Source organism: Lampetra fluviatilis, chromosome 20 (genome assembly GCF_964198595.1).
Source record: "Lampetra fluviatilis chromosome 20, kcLamFluv1.1, whole genome shotgun sequence".
In the NCBI taxonomy this organism is placed as follows: Eukaryota; Metazoa; Chordata; class Hyperoartia; order Petromyzontiformes; family Petromyzontidae; genus Lampetra; species Lampetra fluviatilis.
Window position 1 is genome coordinate 255,507 of NC_136294.1, and position 17,426 is coordinate 272,932.

At 57.8% G+C, this 17,426-nt stretch overlaps 2 protein-coding genes across 7 annotated transcripts in view; both read right to left on the minus strand.

The window, feature by feature from the left end:
- Positions 1-12,182, minus strand: part of LOC144937782 (choline transporter-like protein 2) — a 34,784-nt gene extending 22,602 nt beyond the window's left edge. For both annotated transcript variants that reach the window (XM_078865230.1, XM_078865229.1), the window contains exon 1: positions 11,847-12,182. In XM_078865230.1, the coding sequence (XP_078721356.1) occupies positions 11,847-11,883 (37 nt within the window). In that variant the 5' untranslated portion in view covers positions 11,884-12,182. The remainder of the gene's footprint in view (positions 1-11,846) is intronic.
- A 4,284-nt stretch (positions 12,183-16,466) lies between these two features.
- Positions 16,467-17,426, minus strand: part of LOC144937783 (potassium channel subfamily T member 2-like) — a 33,025-nt gene continuing 32,065 nt past the window's right edge. For 4 of the 5 annotated variants that reach the window (XM_078865234.1, XM_078865232.1, XM_078865231.1 and 1 more), the window contains one exon: positions 16,468-17,422. In XM_078865234.1, the coding sequence (XP_078721360.1) occupies positions 16,708-17,422 (715 nt within the window). In that variant the 3' untranslated portion in view covers positions 16,468-16,707. Of the gene's footprint in view, positions 17,423-17,426 lie in introns of all 5 variants that reach the window. The other variant, XM_078865233.1, reaches the window with a different exon arrangement.

Consider the following 17,426-nt stretch of genomic DNA (forward strand, 5'->3'; position numbering starts at 1 on the left):
GGGTTGGCGAGTGAGTAGTTATGGAGTGGGTGAATAAGTGGGTTGGCGAGTGAGTAGTTATGGAGTGGGTGAATAAGTGGGTTGGTGAGTGAGTAGTTATGGAGTGGGTGAATAAGTGGGTTGGCGAGTGAGTAGTTATGGAGTGGGTGAATAAGTGGGTTGGCGAGTGAGTAGTTATGGAGTGGGTGAATAAGTGGGTTGGTGAGTGAGTAGTTATGGAGTGGGTGAATAAGTGGGTTGGCGAGTGAGTAGTTATGGAGTGGGTGAATAAGTGGGTTGGCGAGTGAGTAGTTATGGAGTGGGTGAATAAGTGGGTTGGCGAGTGAGTAGTTATGGAGTGGGTGAATAAGTGGGTGGGCGAGTGAGTAGTTATGGAGTGGGTGAATAAGTGGGTGGGCGAGTGAGTAGTTATGGAGTGGGTGAATAAGTGGGTTGGCGAGTGAGTAGTTATGGAGTGGGTGAATAAGTGGGTGGGCGAGTGAGTAGTTATGGAGTGGGTGAATAAGTGGGTGGGCGAGTGAGTAGTTATGGAGTGGGTGAATAAGTGGGTTGGCGAGTGAGTAGTTATGGAGTGGGTGAATAAGTGGGTTGGCGAGTGAGTAGTTATGGAGTGGGTGAATAAGTGGGTGGGCGAGTGAGTAGTTATGGAGTGGGTGAATAAGTGGGTTGGTGAGTGAGTAGTTATGGAGTGGGTGAATAAGTGGGTGGGCGAGTGAGTAGTTATGGAGTGGGTGAATAAGTGGGTTGGCGAGTGAGTAGTTATGGAGTGGGTGAATAAGTGGGTGGGCGAGTGAGTAGTTATGGAGTGGGTGAATAAGTGGGTTGGCGAGTGAGTAGTTATGGAGTGGGTGAAGAAGTGGGTGGGCGAGTGAGTAGTTATGGAGTGGGTGAAGAAGTGGGTGGGCGAGTGAGTAGTTATGGAGTGGGTGAAGAAGTGGGTGGGCGAGTGAGTAGTTATGGAGTGGGTGAATAAGTGGGTTGGCGAGTGAGTAGTTATGGAGTGGGTGAAGAAGTGGGTTGGCGAGTGAGTAGTTATGGAGTGGGTGAATAAGTGGGTGGGCGAGTGAGTAGTTATGGAGTGGGTGAATAAGTGGGTTGGCGAGTGAGTAGTTATGGAGTGGGTGAATAAGTGGGTTGGCGAGTGAGTAGTTATGGAGTGGGTGAATAAGTGGGTGGGCGAGTGAGTAGTTATGGAGTGGGTGAATAAGTGGGTTGGCGAGTGAGTAGTTATGGAGTGGGTGAATAAGTGGGTTGGCGAGTGAGTAGTTATGGAGTGGGTGAAGAAGTGGGTGGGCGAGTGAGTAGTTATGGAGTGGGTGAAGAAGTGGGTGGGGGTGAGTTAGTGAGCGATCAAATGACAGAGTGACAATCGTGAAGCAGACAAGACGGCTCTTTCACATATCCGTCTCTCCACATGAAACTCGTAAGTATTTTTTACACGTTAAATCAGCCACACACGACCTTCTGGGAATACATCATTTCAGCAGCATTGATTCAAACATGCAAACTCTGGACGGGTGTCCACAGTGTCTCATCATCAGTCAGACTTGCTTGAGCACGTGCTGGTCAACTGCCAGCAGTTATAGACAAGGACCCTCTCTTTGAGATGTGGAGTGGGTGGGTGAGTGAGTGTTTGTAGAACTTCTTTCGCACCGTATGTAGCAAACGGTGCTAACGCTGCGCTACGAACCCGGCAACCCGAGTTCGATTCCCGCTCACGGCCAACACAAGTGACAATTATCTGAACCGGTCCTGGGCCTCCCCTAGGTCGACTCAGCCTAAAATGAGTACTTGGTGCGGTGTGTAAACATGGCCACGAGTGAGACAAAGGCGGTTGGGCGTGGTGCTGGCCACCCACCCTCTCGGTGCCTAACCGGCCTTCACAGGTGCTCGCTAACAGCACTTGCACCAAGTCTGTTAAGGCTACACGGGGGATCTTTGTCTTCGGAGTTGGTAAGTAGGTTTGTGTGCGAGTTAGTGACGAAGTGATTCAGTGGATGGGCGAGTGAGTGGATGGGTGTGAATGCGAGTCAGCTGATAGGTGGGTGGTGAGTGGGTGTCTGTGATTGTAACGGCGTCTGCTGGAATGGATTGTTGGCCCGAGTGCAGTGCTCGGCACAGGCCTCCTCATTGTGCACAGAGTGTCCCGCCTGGCCTCAACTCGGCACAGGCCTCCTCATTGTGCACAGAGTGTCCCGCCTGGCCTCAACTCGGCACGCCACATTCCGGCGGTACACACCTCGCGATGGCGACCAATCACGCCTGGCGACTAGCCACAGCTCGAGCGCACGTACGTGCCCACCTCCTAGAGCCTACCCGGAGAGTACACACTCACCCCGCACACCACATCCAGTATAGCTCTCGCTACACCAATAGCAGTGGACACTCCTTTCTCTCCACGCATCGCTTGGCACACACCCATCGCCAGATCACATTCCCAACACGCGTTTGTGTCGCGTGCAGACAGCGGCGGGCACGTGGAAGCAAACCCCGTGTGTGCGTGAGTGTGTGCGTGAGTGTGCGCGTGTGCGTGTGCATCTAGTGTGTGTGTGTGTGCGCGTGTGTGTGTGTGTGCGTGCGTGTGTGGGAGGTGGCTCCAGTTTATCAGCAGAGGTCTCACTCCGAATCAGTCGAGCGGCAATATCTTGTCATCGGTTGCGTAACGCTGTGTGGAAGCTACCTGGTCTGTCGCTCCGCACGAAGCTTCGTGGACCCCCCTAATGGAGCATCTTCGCCGTTTGGAAACATTTAGGCTGGCCTGCCTACGATCCATCCTGGGTTTAACCAGGCTGGATTGTGTGAGGAGCTCACAAGTCCTTAAAAGATTTGGGCAAAGTCCCATCGATGAGCTCCTCCGGCAGGCAAGGCTGCGTTGGCTGGGTCATGTAGCCCGCATGCCCAGCCACCACTTGCCTAAACGACTTTTGTTCGGCCGGATAGAGGGGGCTAAACGGGCGCGGCACGGGCTAGAGAAGAGATGGAGTGATGTGGTACAGGAGGACGTGGAGTTGAGTGGACTTGCCGATGACTGGTACCAGCGGTGTCAAGATCGGCCTCTGTGGAGGAGGCTCGTGATGGACGCTACTGGGCAGTTGGAGGCAGTCGCCCTCCAACAACAACGGAGGGCGGAGGAGCGACGCTCACAACAACGAGCGGAGCGCCGGGTGGCTAAAGCACAGCGAGTTGGTACAGTAGGGGGCACAGGTGGTGCATCAGTCAGTCATCTCGGTCATCTCGGTCAGTCGACCCGTGGCACCTGGGTCTGCCTCGTGACCTCCTGCCAGCGGGCGTTCGACACTTCACGTGGCCTCAAGGTGCACTTGGCCTGGCACAAGCGTCGTGGTGACGTTACCGCCACTTAGTGGCAAATGGCGGTTGTTGTGTGTGTCGGTGTGTGTGTGTCTGTGTGTGTGTGTCGGTGTGTGTGTGTCTGTGTGTCTGTGTGTGTGTGTGTCTGTGTGTGTGTGTGTCGGTGTGTGTGTGGGTGTGTGTGTCGGTGTGTGTGTCGGTGTGTGTGTGTGTGTCGGTGTGTGTGTCTGTGTGTGTGTCTGTGTGTGTGTGTCGGTGTGGGTGTGTGTGTGTGTGTGTGTCGGTGTGTGTGTCTGTGTGTGTGTGTGCCGGTGTGTGTGTGTGTCGGTGTGTGTGTGTGTCGGTGTGTGTGTGTGTGTCTGTGTGTGTGTCGGTGTGTGTGTGTGTGTCGGTGTGTGCGCCTCAGTGGGCACTCTAAAAATGGAGAGTGCCGTGCGCGCGCCGCCAGCGCGTCCGAGGGGAGGTGTCTCAGCGATCGATTGAGCGGACCGCCGTCGGAAGGTCGCGACTTCAACTCCTGGCTGGGGAAGTTGACTCAGCCCATCATCATCCCGGGGTCAATAAAATGAGTATGACTTTGTGGGGTAGCCAGCAGCGGTTGCCCTATTAATAAACTCGTCCCCGCCATAGCAACGTGGAGTTCGCACCACTGGCTCAGGTGTAAATGGGACATGAGCACCATTGCATCAAAGCTCATTTGAGCAGAACATCGCTTTGACACACAAAGTGAAAGGGGGGCTGATATATAATAAAGACAAAGATGCCCCTCTAGCCTTAACAGACTGCTAGGACAAGTGCAAAAACCAGCACATCTCAAGTCTGGCAAGACAACCCAGTGATGGCCAACGCCACGTCCGGCCGCCTTTGTCTTCACAGTTCTGATGTTTGCACACCACACCAGGTACTCATTTAAGGCAGAGTCGACCTAGGAGAGAGGCCAGGACCGGTTCATATATATGCCGTCACTAAAACCGGCCGCGAGCCCGATTCGTAGCGCAATGCGGCGCTCCCCGCCGCCACGCGCAGGAGGACTCACACACACCGCGGGGAGGGGGGGGTCGTGCATCCTCCAGGTGAGCTCCTCTCATCGTCTACCTGCGGCGACAGGCGCGGCCTCTCACGCAAAGCAGCAGCAGCGACACAGCAGCAGCAGCAGCGACACAGCAGCAGCAGCAGCAGCGACGCAGCAGCAGCAGCGACGCAGCAGCAGCAGCAGCGACGCAGCAGCAGCAGCGACGCAGCAGCGACACAGCAGCAGCGACGCAGCAGCAGCGACGCAGCAGCAGCAGCAGCAGCGACACAGCAGCAGCAGCGACACAGCAGCAGCAGCGACACAGCAGCAGCAGCGACACAGCAGCAGCAGCGACACAGCAGCAGCAGCGACACAGCAGCAGCAGCGACACAGCAGCAGCAGCGACACAGCAGCAGCAGCGACACAGCAGCAGCAGCAGCAGCGACACAGCAGCAGCAGCAGCAGCGACACAGCAGCAGCAGCAGCGACACAGCAGCAGCAGCAGCAGCGACACAGCAGCAGCAGCAGCGACACAGCAGCAGCAGCAGCAGCGACACAGCAGCAGCAGCAGCGACACAGCAGCAGCAGCAGCAGCGAGGCAGAGACGCGCTGGGACCCGCACCGAGAGGAGCACGTTGGGCCGACGTGTCCTTGTTTACTGGGTGACGACGACGATGATGACGATGATATCGAGGAGGTGGTGGATGATGTGGCCGAGAACTCCCTCGGCGGTCAGGCCGGGTGCCTCCCTGCCCGACCCCCTCCCTGCCCGACCCCCTCCCTGCCTGACCCCCTCCCTGCCTGACCCCCTCCCTGCCCGACCCCCTCCCTGCCTGACCCCCTTCCTGCCCGACCCCCTTCCTCGTCCCTCCCTCGTCCCTCCGCCCGGGTCGCGCTCCCCGCAGGGCCCCTCACCGTAGTCCGAGTCCGCCATGGCCGCTTTCAGGCGCCGAGAGCGCGGCGGAGGCAGTCTGCGAGCTCCTGTGGCGAATAGCGCCGCGACCTGCGCCGGGCAGCGACGACTCGGAGAGCGGAGATTCCGGTTCTGCCGAGCCCTCCCACTCACCTCCACCCACACCCTCCCTCCCACTCAGCTGCACACACACCCTCCCTCCCTCCCACTCACCTGCACACACACCCTCCCTCCCACCCACTCAGCTGCACCCACACCCTCCCTCCCTCCCACTCACCTGCACCCACACCCTCCCTCCCTCCCACTCACCTGCACCCATACCCTCCCTCTCACTCACCTGCACCCACACCCTCCCTCCCTCCCTCTCACCCACCCCCTCCCTCTCACTCACCTGCACCCACACCCTCCCTCCCTCCCTCTCACCCACACCCTCCCTCCCACTCAGCTGCACCCACACCCTCCCTCCCTCCCACTCACCTGCACACACACCCTCCCTCCCTCTCTACCCTGCCCCTTTCCTCCTCACTCCCTCCCTGACTCAGTCACCAATACCGACTCCCTCCCTCTCACTGACTCACTTCCTCTGCACGAGAGTGAATGAGCAGAATGGATGAGTAGGCAGAGTGAATTGCAGACTGAATGTTTTAATAAAGTATGAATGAGGGGAATGTGAACACCTTGAATGTAAACGACACTGCTTGAGCCAGACAGACTCATCCATGAACGACTCTCCAGTCGCACCGACCTCCGTGTCACAGGGCAGCTGCCGCTGGAGGTGCCCCTCCCCCATCACTCCCTCCCCCATCACTCCCTCCCCCATCACTCCCTCCCCCACCACTCCCTCCCCCACCACTCCCTCCCCCACCACTCCCTCCCCCACCACTCCCTCCCCCACCACTCCCTCCCCCACCACTCCCTCCCCCACCACTCCCTCCCCCACCACTCCCTCCCCCACCACTCCCTCCCCCACCACTCCCTCCCCCACCACTCCCTCCCCCATCACTCCCTCCCCCACCACTCCCTCCCCCACCACTCCCTCCCCCACCACTCCCTCCCCCACCACTCCCTCCCCCACCACTCCCTCCCCCACCACTCCCTCCCCCATCACTCCCTCCCCCATCACTCCCTCCCCCATCACTCCCTCCCCCATCACTCCCTCCCCCATCACTCCCTCACCCATCACTCCCTCCCCCATCACTCCCTCACCCATCACTCCCTCACCCATCACTCCCTCCCCCATCACTCCCTCCCCCATCACTCCCTCCCCCATCACTCCCTCCCCCATCACTCCCTCCCCCATCACTCCCTCCCCCATCACTCCCTCCCCCATCACTCCCTCCCCCATCACTCCCTCACCCATCACTATCTCCCCCATCACTCCCTCACCCATCACTCCCTCCCCCATCACTCCCTCCCCCATCACTCCCTCCCCCATCACTCCCTCACCCATCACTCCCTCCCCCATCACTCCCTCCCCCATCACTCCCTCACCCATCACTCACCCATCACTCCTTCCCCCATCACTCCCTCACCCATCACTCACCCATCACTACCTCACCCATCACTCACTCACCCATCACTCCCTCACCCATCACTCACCCATCACTCCCTCACCCATCACTCACCCATCACTCACCCATCACTCACCCATCACTCCCTCACCCATCACTCACCCATCACTCACCCATCACTCCCTCACCCATCAGCGCTCTCCGTCAAGGTTCCTCACCCACCTCCCTCCCCCCGGCTTCGTTTCCGCTCTCGCGGTCCGGCTCCGCTAACGGCCCCAGCGACAGCTCCACCCCCACTCAGCCTCACCACATAAACAACCTCAACACACACACAGACTCACACACACACAGACTCAACACACACACAGTCTCATTACACACAGTCTCACCAAACACTCAGCCTCACCACACACACAGTTTCACACACACACAGACTCACCACACACACAGTCTCACACACACACAGCCTCACACACACAGTCTCATTACACACGCTCAGCCTCACCACACACACAGTCTCACACACACACAGACTCACCACACACAGTCTCACACACACACAGCCTCACACACACACAGCCTCAACACACACAGTCTCACCACACACACAGTCTCACCACACACACAGCCTCACACACACACAGTCTCACCACACACACAGCCTCACACACACACACAGTCTCACCACACACACAGTCTCACCACACACACAGTCTCACCACACACACAGTCTCACCACACACACAGTCTCACCACACACACAGTCTCACCACACACACAGTCTCACCACACACACAGCCTCACACACACACACAGTCTCACCACACACACAGTCTCACCACACACACAGTCTCACCACACACACAGCCTCACACACACAGTCTCACCACACACACAGTCTCACCACACACACAGCCTCACACACACACACAGTCTCACCACACACAGTCTCATCACACACACAGTCTCACACACACACAGCCTCACACACACACAGTCTCACCACACACACAGCCTCACACACACACAGTCTCACCACACACAGTCTCACCACACACCGTCTCACACACACACAGTCTCACCACACACAGTCTCACCACCACACACAGTCTCATCACACACACAGTCTCACACACACAGCCTCACACACACACAGCCTCACACACACACAGCCTCACACACACACAGTCTCACCACACACAGTCTCACTACACACACAGTCTCACACACACACAGTCTCACCACACACACAGCCTCACACACACACAGTCTCACACACACACAGCCTCACACACACACAGCCTCACACACACACAGCCTCACACACACACACAGCCTCACACACACACAGTCTCACACACACAGCCTCACACACACACAGCCTCACACACACACAGTCTCACTACACACACAGTCTCACTACACACACAGTCTCACACACACACAGTCTCACCACACACACAGCCTCACACACACACAGCCTCACACACATACAGTCTCACCCCCGCACAGGCTGAATCCACTACAAAGACAAAGAGCCCGCTGCAGTGTTTACCATACTGTTGGAGCAAGTGCTGTTAGCGAGTTGGTATACACTCTTATACCCAAAGACAAAGATCCCCCGTGTAGCCTGGGACAGACTGTTGGGGCAAGTGCTGTTAGCGAGCACCTATGAAGGCCGGCACGGCACACGAGGGGGTGGGTTGCCCAACACCACGCCCGGCCGCCTTTGTCTTGCCAGTGCCGATGTTCACACATCGCACCTCATTTGAGGCTAAGTAGATCTAGGGGAGGCCCAGGACCGGTTCAGAGAGTCGTCACCGGTGTTGGCCGTGAGCGGGAATCGAGCCCGGGCAGGTCACCGCTACACGACCCACACACTCGGGGCACGCGCCCGCCGCCCACAGCGTGATGGGGGGGGGGGCAAGTCGCGACTCACGGCACGAGCAGGCTGAGGCTCAGCTTGGTGGTCATCGTCAGCGGAGGCAACGATTAAACAGGGGGCATCGTGAACATGTAATCATTAAAAGCGAGCTGCAGTCATTACAGTCGCTCCGACTTATTGCATCATGCGATTCGCACGTTGAGACAGTGAATGTCACAACCGGTCTGCTTGTGTTGAGCCACACGCTGCTGTCAAGATCCACTCACACAGAGGGCCAAGTGCGAGGCTGATGGGATGTGTTAAATATGTTGATAGTCTTTTTCGCGGAGAGACCAACACGTGGAGGGGGGGATCTGCCGACTCATTGTGGTGCCGGTTTGGTGAGGGGGTCTCGGCTCTGTGAAGGTCGGGGTGGGTGAGGGGTGGGGCCGGCTTCGCCCTGCGTTAGCAGCGTTCGACTTGAGGGTCGTGTTATTGTGCATGCTAAGAGTGAGGATTGATGCCGGTGTGTTGGTAGTGCCTATGGCGCTGCTGCTGCTGTTAGTTCTGGCGCGAGTGCTCGCACGGTCACCACCACCACCGACACCGCCAGGGTAGCGACGCCCCGTGGGGGCGGCCCGGACTGTCGGGGCGAGCGCCGTGAGCGCACGTTGAGGCCGGCACGGCACACGAGAGGGTGGGAGGGCAGCACCATACCCGGCCACCTTCGTCTCCCTAGTGGCGATCTTTACACAGGTTCTAATTTGAGGCTGGGTCAACCTAGGCACGGCCCAGAACCGATTCAATCACTGTCACCGGTGTTAGCCGCGAGCGGGAATTGAACTCGGTTCGCCGGGTCCGCAGAGCCACGCGGGAGCTGTGGCACCGCCGCCGCCTCCGCTCCTCCAGCAGCAGCTGCAGCAGCAGCAGCGGCGCTGAGAGCGCTGAAGCTGCTGCTGCTGCTGCAGCTGAGAGTGCTGCTGCAGCTACAGCTGCTGCTGAGAGCGCTGAAGCTGCTGCTGCTGCAGCTGAGAGTGCTGCTGCAGCTACAGCTGCTGCTGAGAGCGCTGAAGCTGCTGCTGCAGCTGAGAGTGCTGCTGCAGCTACAGCTGCTGCTGAGAGCGCTGTAGCTGCTGCTGCTCCTGCTGCTCCTGTTGCTGCTGCCGCTGCTGAGAGCGCTGCGGATACCGGTGCGTGGTGGCGATGTGGGGCGCCTGCCATCCTGCTTTTAACTGCTCGGCTTGAGAAATCACGCACAGATTCCTCCCAAGTCACCAATCTACGAGATGACGGCCAGAAATAGCGGTAGAGCGAGAGGGACCATGAAGCCATCCCGAGAGGGAGACCCTCGTGAGCCGCGTGACGGCGACTCTCGCCGATGCCAATGTAGCGGGACCCTCCTGAGCACGAGTCTTGAGACTCAGTGAGACGATCTCAAGGTGGTTTAGTGTTGTTTACCGAGTAGAGCCTCACTGAGTCTCGGGACTCATGTTTCAAGAGGGCCCTGCCAAGTTGCCGCAGTTGGCGGGGGCGTGGGGAGGGCGGGGAGGGCGCGGTTCGCAAGCGAGGAGGAAACCGGAGAACACGGAGGGACGCGGTGCACAATGAGGGTGGATCGTGCAGACTCCACACAGACCCCCCCCCCCCAACACACACTGCTGGGGCGAGTGCTGTTAGCCAGCTCCGATGAAGGCCACACGCGCACTTCCATCCACTCGCTTCCATCCACTCGCACACACTCACGCTGGAGCTCAGCTGTAGAACACACAAACTCACACGTGGAGCGGTGGCGCATTGGTTAGCGCACTCCGTTATAAAACAAACAGGCCAAATTAGATTCCTGGTTACGGCTAACAATCGGTGGCGAATTATATAAGCCGCACATCTGAACCGGCCAAGATCACACCAACCCCTTCACCACCGTGCACTGACCATCGTGGTGAAGTATGGTCAAATGACTTCCCTACGACCCGTCGCCCGGGGTGGCCCCTCATCCAGCAGTGGACTGGCGCCATCTCTCCCGTCACGGCATGTTGCGCTGGCCAGGACTGAGCCACAAGCGGCTGGCGTGTGACACGTCTTGTCAAGAGGCCTCCCGTAGCTTCTGCCTTGAACAAACACTGGGCGGGTTGGGGTCAGGGCTCAACACGCGGGGATTTCGCGACAATTGCTACGACTCACAAGGCGTTTAAACATTTACCGATGCAGGCATTAAACGATGTGGATCACTCTTGGTCAATGATCAGTAAAAGTGCATTTGTTCACGTGACAGCTTTATTTATTCGGCTGCGTGTGGTGGAGGAGGGTCCACGACACACATCGGCGTTGTGCTCACGCGACTTGACCCAGCAGATCAACTCGGAATCACGGGGTACATGATGATAGCAGAGTCCTCCTACTGCCCCCCCCCCGACTGTACACGCAGATGCGACACGCATCACTACACAGGCCCGCAATGCAGAGAAGCAGCCATGATCACGCCTCCTTCACACAACAGCCCCTCCACATCGACATTCATTTACACATCCCACCATCAGCCACACGGCCCCGTGCATCGTGTGAGCAGCATTGCTTCAACACGAGCAAACTCTAGACCAGGATCGACATTCCAGTATCCCATCAGTAGGATGTATGTGTGCAGTGTCTCATCAGTAGGATGTCTGTGTGTGGTGTCTCATCAGTAGGATGTCTGTGTGTGGTGTCTCATCAGTAGGATGTCTGTGTATGGTGTCCCATCAGTAGGATGTCTGCGTGCTGTGTCCCATCAGTAGGATGTCTGCGTGCTGTGTCCCATCAGTAGGATGTCTGTGTGTGGTGCAACACCGCACTGAGGGTGCGGTGTTGACCGTCGCAGGCTCCGGAGAGGTCGCAGAGGCGAGGCGGGGGGGAGACCTTCATCCAGCAATGCACTGATCCTGGCTGATGATGGCCGCATAGAGCGCTCCATAGGGAATCACAGAAGTACACGGCCTTCAAGCGACCCACTGCTAGATGAGGCTCTAGACAACGGGGTACCCTTGCAGGGCTTCCCCACCAAGGACTTGTAAAGGAGGGGCTATGCAAGAGTTCACCTGGTCCAGCCAGGTCCCATCAGCACACATCACCACGCGTCATGACCCAACAGCCCCATCAAGACCGACCGTCTTGGTTCCCACCCAGACCCACCCGGACCCACCGGACCCACCCGGACCCACCCGACCCACGTGGACCCCACGACGACCCGGCCCCGCTGCTCACCGTAGAGCGCGTCTCCGTCTCCGTCATCCGCTGCCATCGCGGGAGCGAGGACGGCGTCAGCGGCGAGTGGTGGTGGTGGTGATGGTGGTGGTGATAATGCCTCCTTTGCAGCGGCTGATGAATCTGGGTAGATGCCGATGATGAGTCAGGGCTGATGCTGGTTATGATTACGGTGGATTAGCGAATATAACGATATGGAAACAGGCGCGACGATGATGATGGTGAAGAGGAGAAGCCGCGAGTGTTGATGTTGATGATGACTTCAGCATGTGGAGTCCGGATGATGCAGGGGCGGGTTGCATCCCTAGCCCCTCCCCCACACCCCGCGTCACACCCCCCCCCTCCAGCGTCATCCCCCCCCCTGCGTCACCCCCCCCCCCTGCGTCACCCCCCAAAGCCCTCCTCCCCCACCCCGCCCCCCTTGTAGGGGAATCCGTTTCCCGAGGCGAGTAGCCAGACACGTGGTGGCAGCAGTGTGTGTGTAACAACAGGGCGTGTGTGTGTGTGGTGTGTAGTGTGTGTAACGGGGTGTATGAGTGTGTGTGTAACAACAGGGCGTGTGTGTGTGTGGTGTGTAGTGTGTGTAACGGGGTGTATGAGTGTGTGTGTAACAACAGAGCGTGTGTGTGTGTGGTGTGTGTAGTGTGTGTAACGGGGTGTATGAGTGTGTGTGTAACAACAGAGCGTGTGTGTGTGTGGTGTGTGTAGTGTGTGTAACGGGGTGTATGAGTGTGTGTGTAACAACAGGGCGTGTGTGTGTGTGGTGTGTGTAGTGTGTGTAACGGGGTGTATGAGTGTGTGTGTAACAACAGAGCGTGTGTGTGTGTGGTGTGTGTAGTGTGTGTAACGGGGTGTATGAGTGTGTGTGTAACAACAGAGCGTGTGTGTGTGTGGTGTGTGTAGTGTGTGTAACGGGGTGTATGAGTGTGTGTGTAACAACAGGGCGTGTGTGTGTGTGGTGTGTGTAGTGTGTGTAACGGGGTGTATGAGTGTGTGTGTAACAACAGAGCGTGTGTGTGTGTGGTGTGTGTAGTGTGTGTAACGGGGTGTATGAGTGTGTGTGTAACGGGGTGTATGAGTGTGTGTGTAACAACAGAGCGTGTGTGTGTGTGGTGTGTGTAGTGTGTGTAACGGGGTGTATGAGTGTGTGTGTAACGGGGTGTATGAGTGTGTGTGTAACAACAGAGCGTGTGTGTGTGTGGTGTGTGTAGTGTGTGTAACGGGGTGTATGAGTGTGTGTGTAACGGGGTGTATGAGTGTGTGTGTAACAACAGAGCGTGTGTGTGTGTGGTGTGTGTGTGGTGTGTGTAGTGTGTGTAACGGGGTGTATGAGTGTGTGTGTAACAACAGAGCGTGTGTGTGTGTGGTGTGTAGTGTGTGTAACGGGGTGTATGAGTGTGTGTGTAACAACAGGGCGTGTGTGTGTGTGGTGTGTGTAGTGTGTGTAACGGGGTGTATGAGTGTGTGTGTAACGGGGTGTATGAGTGTGTGTGTAACAACAGGGCGTGTGTGTGTGTGGTGTGTAGTGTGTGTAACGGGGTGTATGGGTGGTGTGTGTGTGTAACGGGGTGTATGAGTGTGTGTGTGTGTAACGGGGTGTATGAGTGTGTGTGTGTGTAACGGGGTGTATGAGTGTGTGTGTGGTGTGTGTAGTGTGTGTAACGGGGTGTATGAGTGTGTGTGTGGTGTGTGTAGTGTGTGTAACGGGGTGTATGAGTGTGTGTGTGTGGTGTGTGTAGTGTGTGTAACGGGGTGTATGAGTGTGTGTGTGTAACGGGGTGTATGAGTGTGTGTGTAACAACAGGGCGTGTGTGTGTGTGGTGTGTGTAGTGTGTCACGGGGTGTATGAGTGTGTGTGTAACAACAGGGCGTGTGTGTGTGTGGTGTGTGTAGTGTGTGTCACGGGGTGTATGAGTGTGTGTGTGTAACGGGGTGTATGAGTGTGTGTGTAACAACAGAGCGTGTGTGTGTGTGTGGTGTGTGTGTAACGGGGTGTATGAGTGTAGTGTGTGTGTGTGTAACGGGGCGTATGAGTGTGTGTGTAACAACAGAGCGTGTGTGTGTGTGGTGTGTGTGTAACGGGGTGTATGAGTGTGTGTGTAACGGGGTGTATGAGTGTGTGTGTAACAACAGAGCGTGTGTGTGTGTGGTGTGTGTGTAACGGGGTGTATGAGTGTGTGTGTAACGGGGTGTATGAGTGTGTGTGTAACAACAGAGCGTGTGTGTGTGGTCTGTGTAGTGTGTGTAACGGGGTGTATGAGTGTGTGTGTAACGGGGTGTATGAGTGTGTGTGTAACAACAGAGCGTGTGTGTGTGTGGTGTGTGTGTAACGGGGTGTATGAGTGTGTGTGTAACGGGGTGTATGAGTGTGTGTGTAACAACAGGGCGTGTGTGTGTGTGGTGTGTGTAGTGTGTGTAACGGGGTGTATGAGTGTGTGTGTAACAACAGGGCGTGTGTGTGTGTGGTGTGTGTAGTGTGTGGTACCCCCGTGACCTCCTGCCAGCGGGCGTTCGACACTTTACGTGGCCTCAAGGTGCACTTGGCCTGGCACAAGCGTCGTGGTGACGTCACCGCCACTTAGTGGCGAATGGCGGTTGTTGTTGTTATATGAGTGTGTGTAGTGTGTGTGTGTCTAGTGTGTGTGTGTAACGGGGTGTATGAGTGTGTGTAGTGTGTGTGTGTAGTGTGTGTGTGTAACGGGGTATATGAGAGCGTGTAGTGTGTATGTGTGTAGTGTGTGCGTGTAGTGTGTGTGTGTGACAGGGTATATGAGTGTGTGTAGTTTGTGTGTGTAACAACAGTGTGTGTGTAACGGGGTGTATATAAGTGTGTGTAGTGTGTGTGTGTAGTGTGTGTGTAACAACAGTGTGTGTGTAACGGGGTGTATATAAGTGTGTGTAGTGTGTGTGTGTAACGGGGTGTATATAAGTGTGTGTAGTGTGTGTGTGTAACGGGGTGTATATGAGTGTGTGTAGTGTGTGTGTGTAGTGTGTGTGTGTAACGGGGTGTATATGTGTGTGTGTAGTGTGTGTGTCTAGTGTGTGTGTGTAACGGGGTGTATATGAGTGTGTGTAGTGTGTGTGTGTAACGGGGTGTATATGAGTGTGTGTAGTGTGTGTAGTGTGTGTGTGTAACGGGGTTTGCATGCGCGTCAACAGAGCTGCCTGCTCAGCACGGTCTCGTGCACACTTATGTAGCCGGGCAGTCACGTGACCACTTCGCCACACGATCACATTGAACATTTAATTGCCAATGTCACGTGAACACTTACCACGGTGGTCACGTGAACACCGAATTACCACGACGGCTCCCTCAACAATTTACATGGCGGTCACGTGAACGTGTAATTAGGGGTCGTCCATAAATGACGTCACGCGATTTTGGACGATTTTTGACCCCCCCCCCCCTCAAATATGACGTCACAAAGCTCTGCCCCCCCTTCCCCCAAAAAAACTAAAACATGCTTCAAATCGCTTTAAACTATTGCCATTGTAGTGCGTATTTAATGTGGCGCTGCACTCTGATGTTGTAGGAGAACACATTTATTAAAAAGTCTATTTAATAAAGTAGAACGTGTTGTCTATATTTGTTTAAAGTTGCGCATTTTGATGTGACGTCACATTTCTCACCCCCCCTCCCTGTCACACATCGTCACAAATGTCTGACCCCTCCCCCCCCTAGGTGCGTGACGTCATTTATGGACGGACCCTTAGCTGGGCAATTACGTAAACAATGAGCCATTCACGTGAACACGAAACTAATAACGTCAACATTTAGTCAGGCACGTCAACTAAATTCGCCGGACAGGCACATGAACACCTAATTAGCGGGATGGTCACGCGGACACGTTATTAGCAAGGTATGCATGTGGCGCTTAAATAGCCATACACGTGAACACTTACATACCGACGAAAATTGTAACGTTTCTAAGGTCACGTGAACACAGTTAATTAACAAGTCACATGAGCCACGTGAACTGATGGACATCAGTCGAATGGACGTCCAGGGAAGAAGGTGGCAACCTCGACAGTCGCGCTCAACCAGCACGTGACGAGCCACGTGGTACACCCAGCTGCCTGGGCAAGCGACACGTGACCAGCTCGGACCACGTGCAGCCACGAACCCGACAGCGGTGCCGCGGTGATCCCCCCAGTCCCCCCCCCCAGTCCCCCCCCCCCTCCCCAGTCCCCCCTCCCCAGTCCCCCCTCCCCAGTCCCCCCTCCCTAGTCCCCCCTCCCCAGTCCCCCCCCCACAGTCCCCCCCCCCCCACAGTCCCCCCCCCGCTTCGCCCCGCCACTTGCGGCACTGGGAGTTGTTGTGCTCCCAAGTCGCTGACGTCTGCAGAAGTCGCGCGTCCACTTTGTTCGCCCCCCCCCCTTCACGGCCCCCCCCCCTTCACGGCCCCCCCCCTTCACGGCCCCCCCCCTTCACGGCCCCCCCCCCTTCACGGCCCCCCCCTTCATGGCCCCCCCCCCTTCACGCCCCCCCCTTCACGCCCCCCCCCCTTCCCGCCCCCCCCCCCTTCACGGCCCGCGCCTTCCCCCGGGGCGGGGTGAAGGTTTGGCTGGCGGGGGAGGGGGGGGTAGTGAATGGGGGGGGGGGGGTAGTGGATGGGGGGGGGGGGGCAGCAATCGGGGGAGAGGGGGGGTGGCTTCGCGACTGCGGCGTGGGGGGCCCTGGTGCAAGAAATGTAATGCCCCCCCCCCGCTCTCTCCAATGCCCCCTCCTCGTGTGGTGGCCTGGCCCCTTCGACGCGTGGACCACGGGGCAGTTGCACCGCCTGCACCCTCGAGAGATTCGATGAAACCCGAGGGCCGCGGCTCCTCGGCCCTTGCCCCGCCGCCAGGTGGTGAGGGGCGGTCAGAGGCGCGTCTCGTCGTGCGGCTCCGTCAGCTCGCACTCGCTGCTCCTGCTGGGAGGCTGGGCGGCGCTGGGTGCCTGGTTGGTGCTGGTGGTGGCGCAGGGAGCCTGGGTGGTGCAGGGTAACAGTGAGGCCCAGAGTGCTGGTGAGGTGCAGGGTGGGGGTGAGGTGCGGGGTGGGGGTGAGGTGCAGGGTGGGGGTGAGGTGCGGGGTGGGGGTGAGGTGCAGGGTGGGGGTGAGGTGCGGGGTGGGGGTGAGGTGCGGGGTGGGGGTGAGGTGCAGGGTGGGGGTGAGGTGCAGGGTGGGGGTGAGGTGCAGGGTGGGGGTGAGGTGCGGGGTGGGGGTGAGGTGCAGGGTGGGGGTGAGGTGCAGGGTGGGGGTGAGGTGCAGGGTGGGGGTGAGGTGCAGGGTGGGGGTGAGGTGCGGGGTGGGGGTGAGGTGCAGGGTGGGGGTGAGGTGCGGGGTGGGGGTGAGGTGCGGGGTGGGGGTGAGGTGCGGGGTGGGGGTGAGGTGCAGGGTGGGGGTGAGGTGCAGGGTGGGGGTGAGGTGCAGGGTGGGGGTGAGGTGCAGGGTGGGGGTGAGGTGCAGGGTGGGGGTGAGGTGCAGGGTGGGGGTGAGGTGCAGGGTGGGGGTGAGGTGCAGGGTGGGGGTGAGGTGCAGGGTGTCTGGGTGCTGCAGAACGTGCTGGCCAGGGGGTCCGGGCGGATCAGGTACCTGT